General features: G+C 33.5%; 1 protein-coding gene across 5 annotated transcripts; it reads left to right on the forward strand.

Moving 5' to 3' along the window:
* Positions 1-5934: 5934 nt before the first annotated feature.
* Positions 5935-12241, forward strand: LOC106710156 (myb-like protein V). Of its 5 annotated transcripts, none has more exons than XM_045679636.1 (8): positions 5935-6059; positions 6213-6418; positions 7452-7574; positions 7870-8283; positions 10646-10853; positions 11074-11545; positions 11625-11759; positions 11978-12238. In XM_045679636.1, exons 2-8 carry the CDS (start codon positions 6220-6222, stop codon positions 12098-12100), a joined length of 1674 nt encoding a protein of 557 aa, XP_045535592.1. In that variant the 5' UTR covers positions 5935-6059; positions 6213-6219; the 3' UTR covers positions 12101-12238. The 5 variants fall into 5 exon arrangements, with proteins under 5 accessions (XP_045535592.1, XP_045535593.1, XP_045535594.1 ...); XM_045679637.1 differs by having other exon boundaries at positions 11981-12237; XM_045679638.1 differs by having other exon boundaries at positions 7464-7574; positions 11978-12237.
* The last annotated feature ends 1154 nt before the right edge of the window (positions 12242-13395 follow it).

Here is a 13395-nt window from a genome sequence, read left to right on the forward strand (position 1 = left end):
TAAAAGAATTCGGCACGAAATAAAATAACTCTAGTAAAAAATATAGCTTATAGTTTATAGAGATACTGTAGCGCCACACCAGTGAAGGTATTTTTCAAATCGGTTCAGTACTTTTGGAGCCTATTCAATGCAAACAAACAATCAATCAAATCAAAACAATAAAATATCACACTATGTAGATTATATTAAGTGTAAAATTTTATGTCAACATGTGAAGATATTTAACGTTTTGATCATTGAGAAGTTAACTTTGAGTAGAAAAATGACGCAAGAGACGTTCGTGTACAGGTAAGCTCGATATCGTGGTATCGTCCTCATCGGAAATGTCAAGGCTGGCATTGTCTCGACGGTCACATGACTACAAGACGCTTGGCTAATATTTATGTTGTTCCGATTACCAGGTACCGCCGCCCCTCGCATTCCGATAGAGGCGGTCGCAAAGCGATCGAGATTAGCACACATCCTTCTTTAAGCTTTATGTAAACAATAATATTGTTTTAAATCATTTGTTTTGTCATCGAAGGTTCTTTAAATGGTTCGCTGCGTTATTGTTTTATTTTTCTTTATTAAGTCGCCTTTGGAAATAATAGAGAAATTTTCCGTTTGGAAATCATTGTTATATTTTAGTCAGTTTATATAAAGTCGCTATAAATATAATTAACTTTTCTCCGATTTATTTAAAATAATATCTACTTTTATCTTCAAGTATAAAGTTATTAAGCTTTAATAATTTCGTTGTTATTGTTCAGAAGTTGCGTACGTTTTGTTGGTCACATGGCAACTTCGTGCATTAACTGTGAGTACATTTGTGATTTGAACTGAATTCGTTATGATGATTTCAAGGATATATTGGTTTTATATTCAGTAATTTTCAACTTGAAGTCGACATTGTTAAGTTACAAAATCAGAAAAATAATGTTGCAGTTGATGATGCAAATGTCTTCTTTGTTAGGGTAATGAGACATACTGTGAGACGTATTGAATAAACCTTGTTTTCCTTCAGATATATTGTACAATGTACAGCTACCTTTTTTGATTTCGACTTCTTAAATTGATGCTATAAAGCGCCATCTATGTAATGATAGTAAACGCAAGAAAACTTCAGACTCGAAAGTTTTTCTCGTTTTACACGCGTGGTTTCAAAATATACCGCTAGATGGCAATTTAAAAAAACCTTAACTAAATTAATATTTATTTTTAAATTAATTCTTTATTGGAGTGATTCAGTGAATATTTTTTCTAAACTAAAAAAATAATATTAACTGTAATTAACTTAAACGCGTTGATGTCTAAAACACGGAGGAATTTTGGACAAAAAAAATATTTATGTGAATCGATTTATCAAAGAAAACTGATATATTATAGCAATATAAAGTTATGGATGTATTTATGACCAGTCTTCTACATTAAGTTACAGATTGACTTATAAATTGAGATTATTTACAGATATTATTTAAGTTTTTAAAAAGGTCACTAGATGGCATTATATATATAAATATTTAATAAGCAAATAAATAATTAAGTAATTAAACATGTAAATTATTAATTTTACTTATAAATTTTATTATGTTTCACTACGTATTTTTAAATAAACATTTTTAAATAAAAAAATCATAACACAGCTTCTGAACGCGTTGATGTCTAATACAGGGCGGCTAGCGACTTTCTCTAGAAAACATAAAAAAGTGGCATCACAAATGTTCCGTTTATCTTTTGACTACATTTAGAGTTAGTTGACCAGCAAAACATCGTGTATCATCATAGGCTTGTACCTTATGTATTACATATAAATTTATTAATTTATCTTGTGTTCGGGATAAATTTCGAAACTACTATACCGATGCGGTGACTATTAACTTGGTGTTTTTTTTAATTTTCAGCATTGACCTCATTTTAATACATAGCACTCTTAATGCGAATCCGGGTTTATCACTAGTTATACAGTACAAGTATGTAGTAACGATAAGCATTTGTAAATTACCCTAGACATACATTGGTACAGTTTTACGCTAACTTATTGGTAATGTAACCTCTATACAATAGGGGACAGGTCCTTGCGCGTGGAGGCCCGCGGACGGAAGTGACAAGGCGAGAAAGAAAGTACGAGCAACCGGTCGCGTTAGTGGGACACTCGTGTTCGAACTCACCGAACTAACCGCATTGCCTAGGACAGACGTTGAAGGGTATTCATATTTTAATAACCAGGGTCATTATAATTTAGATATTAAACTTAAATGTTTATATTATTGGGATAAAATGGATTAATTAAATACTGGTATTTTTTTTAATTTTGTTCATAAACATTTTCAAATCATAGTCGACTTTAACTTCAGAAAAAACAAAACGAGCTCCAACAACTTTCTGTTTATATCCATACCAAAAGTAAGGTACTCTCTAAAACCATAAATTTTTACAACTTTCCTTGCTAACGTTATATAATATTCGTGTTATGAAAAAGTATGGCATCAGCGAAATTAAATTAACGAAAAAGGAAAGTATGAATCGAACGAAGCGACTTTAGCACGCTCAATCGACTCAAGCGAAAAGTATTTAAGAAGTATTCTGTTGAATTTGAGTGAAATTCGCGTTTGACTTTCAATATTATGAAATATTTAATTGATGATTAATACTGCTTTTATTATTTTATGTTTGTTCCCGCATTCCGCAGAGTTTAATCTTACTAATATTATAAATGCGAATGTTTGTATGTATGGATGGATAATTGTTAGAAGATATCTTCAGATCGGCTGCATGGATCTCGCTGAAATTTGGCATAGATGTAGAATATAATCTGGAAGAATACATAGGCTAACAATTAAGTTCTTTTTAATTCCGCGCGGACGGAGTCGCGGATGACAACTTTTATTAATCACTTGGTATACAAAAGTACACAATACAATTGAATTTATTCAAAAGTATTATATATGTATTCATTATTCTGTTTGAATAATATAAGGTTTAGTTTGAACTAATATGATACTAAAATACAATAGTTTCCGGTTTAAAATAAACTTTTTTTTTTTACACAAATCAATACTCCTTAAATCTTATTAATGTTTATAATTTTAATATTACTGATATAGATATAAGTTGGGGGCTAATAGTTACTCAAAAGGTTGTAAAGTAGGATTTCTAACGAAAGTCACAGCGGTGGCAAACAATAATGAATAATACAAATATTTAGAGCAACCGGCGTGGGCGCCACACCAGGAATATATTAAACCGTAATTGAGAAGTGTGCTCAATTAGCGTTGCAACTTAATTAAGTACGTTTAATTCTGAAACAAGAGTAAGTTAACTCTGTCTTTAAAAACTTAGAGATGTTAAGTACAGATAATAACCACTAATATTATTTTAATTATAATATTTGTACATAATATGCTCCGATGAATGTCAAATGTCATGGATTTTTTTTTTCAGTATGAGCTATATAAATTCGAGCTATCTAAATAACGTCTACTTTAAGTTCTTGAGAGTGTTACGAAAAAGATTAAGTTTCTGACTCAGGATACGTTTTTCAGCAGTACCTTTGTTAATATCGAAATTTACTTACAATAGTACCTGTGAGGTACTCATAATGCCCGAACAAGCCGCTTATTTATAGATTTAATAAAAAAAATACATTTAAAATAGATCATTTGGTCATAAGGAAAGTCTTTCTTGGAATGTGCTTTTTAAAATACATGAGTTACAGTATTTTTTTCGAATGTACATAAGTATTATTTATTTACTCTATGTTGGCTATGTCTAATAGCAGGGCTTGGCAATGTACGTCAGTGTTAGAGACTTGTTGAAGTGAGAGAAAGTCCTCGAGGTCCATTCACAAGCCGCATACAAATATTTGTAGCCGCCTACAATACCGAAAACGGGTTTAGACCTTTCTCGCTTTGTGGGCTACGTTGCGATGTCAACTAATATATATTTGAAGATGTTTTATCGATTTTATGATGTTCCATATGTTTATTATGCTAATCTCGTAATTTTTCTATGTATGGCTTTGTTAATTTAACTTACATAATTGTATTTAAATTTTACTGCTACTAGATTACAATAGAGCATTTGTTCGCAAAGAAGATGAATGAAAAACAAAAGCGAAATAAGTAAAGCATCTTCAAAAAATAAAAACATATATAATGTCTTTCTTGACGGTGGACAGTTTTAATATTGTAAAACTTAAATTAAAACGGTTACGACAGTAAAATTTCTAATACTTAGAAATAGAATAAATGGTAATAGATACATTGAATTTTCAATGATCTAGTGAAAACTAGTCAACGAGTTCGTGTCAGATAAGTTGTAAAACAATTTCATCGTATTTTAGGAACGTTTTACGTAAATGTGAAATTGATAATTTCGATTGTTAAGGTCCGTGTAATATTTGAAATAGGCTCTGTTCTTTTATTAATTAAAATTATGAATGGGTGTTACATTTTTGTATCATGTAATAATTAAATTTGTACTACCACGCTGGTCATTAAATTGTTACTTAAGCAGCCCTTAGTGACTTTGCAGTAGTTTGTGTTACTTACTAGCTACATATTAGTATTAAAGTTTACCGTTTTTAGTTATCTTACTTCCTACTAATATTTTAAATGCAAATATTTAGATGGATGGATGGATGGATGTTTGTTACAAGATATCTCCAGAACAGCTGCATGGGTCTTGATGAAATTTGGTATAGATGTACAACTCAGTCTGGAAAAACACATAGGCTACTAATTAAAGTTTTTTTTGATAATGACAAGTTAATTATTAATAATTTAATTATTAAAAATCGTTTTAATCACGCAACTAAGAGTTTTTACGCTTTACATGTCGACAAATGATAATATGACAGATATTAGAGATGTATGGAAAAGTAGTACATATTGCGCTGACTGTACGGATACAGGATAGTAGAAAATAGTGAAGTGACCATTGCTCATAGATATTTTCGTTTCCCATCTCATCCCATCCTTAGAAGATTTATTTTCCCACACTTTTTTGTAAAAGAGAACAGATAAAAATATGTTTGTCTAATATAAATGTAATCTATTTATGCAAAAAAATCAGTAGTAGATAAACAATAATTATGTATCGTCGTCTTAAATAATTTTCTTTTTAAAATTTAATTATTTAAAGTGTGTTTTTGTTTAGTTTTGAGACATCGTAGATTTCTCTTATTTAGATTTAAGCTGGAAAACGAATTCAGGGCCTAAAGTAATTTTAAGTACTTAATTTAAACGATCTTAAACATTAAAGTATTTATAAAATTGTCAATATCGCACTTGTTTACACTATGTTCGTGTTTTTAAATTGAAATCATAGTAACACAATTTAGTTCTTTGTCAATCCATTGTTCGTAGTTCTAAGTTACGTTATCAATTACAGTTTAAAGCTAATTTACATACATAACTTTAAGTGAAAGTTTGGACCTGTTCCCCCATACTAATGTGTAAATGTTTTAAAATTCCGACTTCAACTATATGGTGCTTACACTTTTCCTCGACGAAACAAGCCAAGTCGGCAAATAAACTGAATAAATTAGTCAATCGAACTTTGTCAACCCCTCAAGCTATCATAGATTAAAATTATCTTTGATACAGAACGATTTATTTCTTATGAAGTTATGTAAAATTCTTTATAACGTTTATATCAAGTTAAAAAGAATTTGAATTGCGAAGTTGTTTGGATAAGTTTTCTGAAATACATGTTTTATACATTGCATTTTAACGCATCATAAAAATGATTTCATTTTTTTATTAAGTTTATTTACTTATTAGTATATTAAGATAACACGAATTATTTTTTTACTAAATAATACTTTTTTACATTAAATATTTTATACATTAATTAATTAATCGCGTCTGAGACTCGGTGATCTAAGTCAGCGGGCTACCATCACTACTTTCCTCCGGCGGGTGTGTGACGTAACTCTATAAAAGAGAGTGTAGTGAAGAGGCCGCCGCTATACCGTATCCGTTCGTCAGCGGCCATAGCGTCCCGACCAGTCGCACAGCAGGACGCGAGCGGAACCTATTCCGCTGGAGCCTACAAGGACTCAGTGAAAAAGTCAAAAGGTGAAGTGCCCTTCGAGGACGTCAGTGATCGTGATCGTGATAGTGTTGTGATAACGTGATAGCAGCGGTGTCCGTCTGATAGTGGCACAGATGTGACACTGTCGCCGTCGCGGCTCTAAACACTGTGATAATTATACCCTGCGTTTGTTTCAGATACGAGATGAGGTCGTTGTTATTGTTAGCAGTGCTGTGCTGCTTAGCGTTATCGGCATGGGCGAGTCCCATCGGAAGGCCGGAAGATGACAAAGAAGTGGGTCGTCAGGCTGCGCCCGCGGCCGCTGCGCCTGCGGCTTCCACTGACGATGACGACGACGATGATGATGATGACGATGACGATGATGACCTAGGTGGATTAGGAGGTATATTTATGTCTTTTCACTTTATTTAAGTGTATTTAACAAAAATCTTGATAAATCTCTGTGCTCCAAACTAGCTCTTTTTTGCCTTGCCTTAATTTTGATGATAATAGTTCTTTATATTTTGTACTTTCTTAATTCTTTTGTGAATAAATTAATATTTTATGGTGACGACCTACTTTGTTGGTCATTGTAAACATGTAGTGTGCATGTGTGTACTTCCATCTTTGCCAACGTATTCTTTAATATTTTCATTATCACATTTTATTACCGTTAGTTATAAACAGTTTAGAAAAGGAAGTAGCACACAACTAAGATATGTGTGTAAAACAAATAGAGTTATTGGTTGACTGGAGCTGTATACCGTTGAATGAATACTCTTAACGGTAGATTTAATTCATATTGGACTTGCAAACCATTTGAAGAACCACATACGGAATTGCCAAGAATTCCTTAACATCCAGCGACTCATTTGTGAAAAATGTTTTCTACGTCTAGATAATTGCTTGATAATTGACGTTATGTGAAACAGGAAATTAATTATTGATGAGGATAAATGTTTTATGGGTATTAAAGTACTCTAAGTTACAAGTGCAGTGAGGCGTACCCTGTTTTGAAGTATAACTTAAAAATACCAAGAACATTAGTGAGATGAGATTGATTATCATGAATGTATTACATTTCTTCGACGCATATGAATAATAATTAGAACGTGGCCGGTCCGTGGTATGTGAGGCGAACACCGTGACAGGTGCTCTCGTTTGTTAATTAATTCCAACCGAACAGGCACAATCAGAGAAATGGACGCTATCCAACTTTCTATCTTCGAATGCCTCGTACAGGACGCACGCACTGGCTCACTAATAATCAATCGCGCTTTCGATTAAATGATAGTTATAAAGGGTTTGTCTAAAAAAATGGACTGAGAAACATTTAATATGAAATTTAAATAACTCAGATCATTCGCGGCATTGAGTACTCATAGTTAGTTGACCTATAAAAAAGTAATCTTATAGATAAATAAATTAAACAACAGGTTTTTTCGCAGATGACGATGATGATGACGACGAGGACGATGATGACGATGAAGAAGAAGCTGATGATGATGATGATGACGACTATTTGGAGAGATTCTTTGACGATATCTTAGGTGGAGGAGGTATGTTATAATAAAATTTAAGACATATCATGACATGTTTGTTGCAACGAATAAATTTTTTTTCTTACCTTACAATACTAAGTGCGAAAATTTAGGGATGGATGGATGTTTGTTTCACGTATCTCCAGAATGGTGAAACAGATTTCTTTGAAATTTGGTGTAGATATAGAACTTTACAAGTACACATATTGTACGAATTAAGTTTTTATTTCGCGTGGATAGAGTGGACAGCTAGTAATACCACAATTTTTATGAATATTAGGATTAAATATTAATATTTCTTTTATCATCACAGAGGACGACGATGATGACGATGACGAGCCTGCAGCCGTGCAGCCGGTGGTCGCACCGGCGGACACGGTGGCCGCCGCACCCGCTGCCCCAGCTGTAGTACCTGCTGCCGCTGAAGAAGTATCGACACTTGCCGAAGAAGCCGAGTCTGCAGAGGGAGAGGCTGCCGCAGAAGGCGAAGAACTCGAAGCAGGACAAAAGGAACCCGCTAGTGCTGAAGTCGAAAGCCAAGCCAGCGCCGAGGTAGCCGCGCCCGAAAGCGATGCCGAAGACGACGATGATGAAGAGGAGGAGGATGACATCACCGATGCCCTTGACCCTGAGGACGATGACGAAGATGATGAAGAAGAAGAAGACGATGATGACGAGGAAGACGACATAACCGACGCCCTCGGCAGGAACATCTCGAAGCACTCACGTGAGTCCAAAAAGTTAAATGCGAAGTTTTCGGCGCACATGAAAAAAAGCGGCAAAAAAGTTAACCACATTGGTAAAGTAAAGAAAACCAAAGCGACATCCCACATGGTAGTAGCGGATCACAAAAAATTCAGATAGTGAATTTAGCGGCACCGAAGTATCGGACGCGCCATGCCCTCTCATACACCTGAGAGTTTCCCACGGTCCCATCCTTTAGCTTTAGTTATTTATTGACTATTTATTTATTCTATTTAATTTATTTTATTTATTAAGTGTGTGTGCTTGATGTGTGACTGCAAGTATGATCCATAAAGTCAAAGTTAAATTAATGTCTAGATCATGTCACATTAGTTTCGTGGCAATTTATATGAAATAAATCTGTTGTTTTTATTTTTGTGTCAACTTTATTAACTCACCTCTCGAACTCTGTTGTGTGTGCGTTACATTGGACACTGAATGTTCTTGTTGAAAGAGAAGTCGGTCAGAATTCTAGTTGACTCATTTGTTTGTTGTCAGTGGAAAGTGACATTATCTAGTAATTAATTTAATTTTTATGTTTATTAAATTTATAAATACTAGTCAAACTATTTATATACCTAAATATTCATACATACAAGTAATAAGTAACAATATAATTTTAACGATATCTACTAATTTTATATACAATCATAATATATATACGATCTTATTTATGTATATCTTAAATTGTAGTACTAGCTTTTTGACCGATTTATTTATGTAATATAACGCACAACCCAACAACAAATCCTATTTCCTAAATCCCAAAATGTGCCGAACATTGTTGCGATCGAAGAGAACGCGACGGGTGAGATTTCATTTGGCGATAATGTCCAAACTATAGACAATTGTAATTTACGATGCCTACGTACATTCAGCAATCGACAGAGCTACAAATAGAAGCAAGTCCGTTGTAGATGTGTGTTAAGGGGACGGCTTCGGACATGGCGTCCGACGACCGCTTACTTTCTCATCCGGAGTAGGGGCGATGACCCTACCCGTTTTCATATATAGCCTTGACACTTTCTATGACCTTGCTCCCTACAACCGGGAACGACCTTGACGAACTAGACGCATACTCCAACATGAACCATAGAAAGCAATATTAAGTTTACTTTACTCTCACTGAATGACGAATCGGTTGCGAAATTTACGTGTCACGAGTCCGGTAGAGTGAAAACGAGATAATGAGATGCGAAAAGAGAAATTTTAAAATGTTTACTGTCGTGAAATTCTGGGTGAGTCGTGAGCAGTCACACCCGACCCGAATGAAACTTGTTTGTTACGACGCCTAAAATGGCTTAGTAAGGTGCATTTCGTGTTAGTTTCACCACAAGAAAATCAAACAGACAAGGTTATGTTCGCTAAAATTAGGTATTACCTAAAGTTATTACGTAAATTAGAATATGATAAGAAAGATAAATGAATAATTTTTTGAAATTATCGTATTTAGGTTTTGTTACTATATTAAATTCCCGTTGGCGGTTGCTAGTCGTCCGTAATTGCATTTCTTGCTGCTTCTCGGCACGCAATTTCTTTTACGTGTAGAAAATAGAAAATCTATCGTTGAGTGGTCCTATTAATTGTTGCTCGCCATTAGAATTCAAGCGGGGATCGGCGAGACTGGAACAGTTACTCGTTCGCGTGCCTTAAGAACGTGCTTCGAATTGTTCGTATGTGTAGTATGAATTATCTGTCAGCTGAATGTTTAATTAACGAGTGACATACAGCGAGTATTGAATTATAGCGTGCCAGCGAGTTGGCACGACAATAGATGTGGTCGCAAAACAAATTGACCGCAGAATAAAATACATTGAGAAAATTAATATTCATTAGCTTTCTAAGCGGATAGAAAGAAGTATTACCGTCTTGATCAGATACATGTTGGTCTTCTCTATTTTGTTAAGTTTCGTGGAAAATACGAAGATCACTTAAAAAAAATGTACAATGTACTAATCAATATATCGCCAAATCTTATAGTTCAATGACTTTGAAACATAAAGATCCTTTCTTATACTTATACAAAATTGAAACTAAAGAAGTTTACATTTCTTACATGATCATGCAAATTTACCCAAAATCAAATTAGGATTTTTAATCACGTTTTTGAAGTATTGGCACAGCGGTTAGACGATGTGAGTAGCTTATAGCATCGTTGTTTATTCTTGGTAGCACACTTTTACATTTAATGTTTAAAACGAGTTAAAGGTCAATAACGGTAAACATACACGTATTTACAACAAACTTCCGTTGTATACATACGTGTTGCAATTATAATTGCTTACTAAGCCCATCTTTGTGATGTTAAATTTTCTGACTTCTGATTACACATTTGGAATTTTTAGGTGCGCTGAAAGAGGAACCAGAGAAAAAACCAGCTGTACCAGCAGCTTACATTGTTAAGTACAACAGATTCGTTGATAATATTCTTGAAAAAATGAACGATATTCTCAGACGATCATACGACCCTGTTAATGTTAAACTTCAACCGATCGATGCTAAAAAGAAGAACTCTAAACCAAAGAAGGACAAGACTAAGACTAAATCAAAGAAGTAAGTCTTTGTAAAGTGTTTTTGTTCTTCACTTTTTATCGAGTTTTCAATATGACACGGCGACCCTTCCATCGGAAAATTAGAACATTACTTCGATTACTTGATTTACAATTGTTTTCACAATTTATAATTTCGGCTTGCAGCTTGGAATGTTCTTGAATCGATGTCGTTGCTATATTTAAAATTAATTTTCACTAAATTCTACATTTTTAAATTCCAGGAAATCTAGCAGCAAGAAGAAGCAAACTAAACGGGCTGGAAATACTGCTGTAACAGGAAATAAAATAGTTGAAAGTCTAACGAAAACGAATGAAATCAACGATGCACCTTTAATCGAATCGAAAGTTGTAGATGTTGTAAAAAAAAACGAAGAACAAATCGAAACAAGGGTTTTGAAAGACAAACCTGTTACGGCAAATGGAAAAGCTAAGCCTACCACAACAAGACCGAAGCCTCCCACTAAAGCAACTAAGCCGAAGCCAAAGCCTCCAACAAAGACAACTACAAAGAAACCGGCAAATAAGAATAAAACTAAAACGAGTGAAAAAAGTAAGCCAAGAGCTAAGGGGACTTTGTATGGATTGTCTTCGTTAAGAAGAAATGGTGACGTGGCTGTTAATATTTTGTCGGATCACACGACTGTAAAGAGTAACTTTGCTGTTGGGCCTCTCGTTTTAAGGGTGGAGAAAGAGGTATTTATATATAATTGTAATTTAGTTTTGTTTCTATGTCCTTTAACTGACGGGTAGTAAAGTGAGAATTATTTTTCAGATTGGACGTGGAGCTAAAAAAGAAATCAAATCTGCAACAGCCACTACAGCAGAAATGACAGGAAAAATCACACTAAGAGTCAACAATCAAGGTGTTGCTACCTTGCATTCGATAAAAGTGTTGCAGCCTAAACAGGTATGGTTTCAATAAAAAAGTTTAATAGTACTTTAAGAAAGTCAAGTACGTGACCTAGCCCTAATATATTGCGGTCAAGTACTTTCCCTATTTTTCAGATGTTCTACTTTAAGATAAATCCATTAAAATAATTAAAATTTTAAAGCTTTCATTTCTCTCTCTAAATTCTGAACTGTTCACCTTAGTTATTATGTTTATTTTACCGGTTTTTTTTCAAGCAGGTTCGAGTGGACAGCAATCACGAACGTACTCGGGAATTGGTATGGCAACGAAGTGCTCGCATTGCCCATGTTGTATCAGAGAAATTAATGTCAGCATCCAAACCTATGTTTTACCATTAAATGTTGTGTTATTATGAAAAACTAATTTCGAAGACTTGATATAAAGACTACAAAATTATTTAAAATTTAAAGATTGTAGACTAGTTCGATAATAACGTAATAGTGGTAATGGCATGTTAAAAAAATACGTTTTAATTATATGGGTATATTCGAACTGGTTTATATTCAAATTTTTTATCTGAGACTGAAAGTATTTGATTCAGATCATTTGATTTTATGCAGTGTTCATACAAAAATGGCTGCTTCATAAGAAAGTATTCTCGTATTTTTAGGTTTCGCAATTTTTTGATACTCATTATAATATAGTCAAGAAAATGCATTTATAATTGTAATTAAATGGTGCTAAGATAATTATAAGTTATATTTTATTATTTAATCTTATTTATTCTATTGTAACATTGACAATAAACATCACAAATAAAAATTAAAAACTTTTTATTTTTTATTTTAATCTCATCTACATAAAGAGAAAGGAAAAAGGAATATAAATGGAAAGAAACAATTCGAAATATGCAATGCTTTTATTTTCTATTTTGTATACATTTTATTGCACTTTCTAAATTTATAAATTAGTAGCCGTTGGTTTCTGAGACCAAAATCCCTGTCATTATTTTTGACAAAAGAGACATAACAATATGTTTTTAAACGGGGATATTGGTCTCAGAAACCCAAGTTAGGAAACGTAAATTTAACTTAAAGTATAACCACAAATTAATATCTACGAGGTGACACAAACTTAAGATAATAAGACAGGTTCACATTAAATATATTATTATGCCAATCATCTTTTACTATTCGGTTTCAGTAAGAAGCAATATCTTTGGTAAAACTGTGAAAAAGCCTTCGAGGAATTACTTGTAGAGAAGTACATAGCATGACAAATATATAACATGCATATATAAAACAGTTTAAAAGCACTTTAAGAGGGTAGGCAGAGGGGTAAAACTGGTTTATATTGAAGCATGGCATACGATCAAGCGGCCGTCTGATAGCTCTAAATATTGGCCATAGACATCTGAAATAAGTTACTTGTAATGGAACAAAGGAAAAGATTTACAAAACTTATATTTACACTTTCGAATCAAATTAACCTTCCCATCAATCCCTTATAAGAAAAGGGATGGAAAGGTGAAGAGGACTTAATTTTCATTTAGTAACAATACCCACTATGGATAATACAAAATGGATAAAGCGGATTTATATTTTAATTCAGCCTTTCAAGTGGACGTGGAGTGAAAATGCAGCCATTTTTAACTTTAAGCGCCTGCTGTTTTGGAAACTTCTCTTACATTTGT

Source organism: Papilio machaon, chromosome 10 (genome assembly GCF_912999745.1).
Source record: "Papilio machaon chromosome 10, ilPapMach1.1, whole genome shotgun sequence".
In the NCBI taxonomy this organism is placed as follows: domain Eukaryota; kingdom Metazoa; phylum Arthropoda; class Insecta; order Lepidoptera; family Papilionidae; genus Papilio; species Papilio machaon.

Coding starts and splice junctions, on each gene's coding strand:
- LOC106710156 (XM_045679636.1), top strand. CDS start 6,220: ATGAGGTCGTTGTTATTGTTAGCAGTGCTGTGCTGCTTAGCGTTATCG. Junction 6,419..7,451: donor TGACCTAGGTGGATTAGGAG/GTATATTTATGT, acceptor ATTAAACAACAG/GTTTTTTCGCAGATGACGAT. Junction 11,760..11,977: donor AAGTGTTGCAGCCTAAACAG/GTATGGTTTCAA, acceptor TTTTTTTTCAAG/CAGGTTCGAGTGGACAGCAA.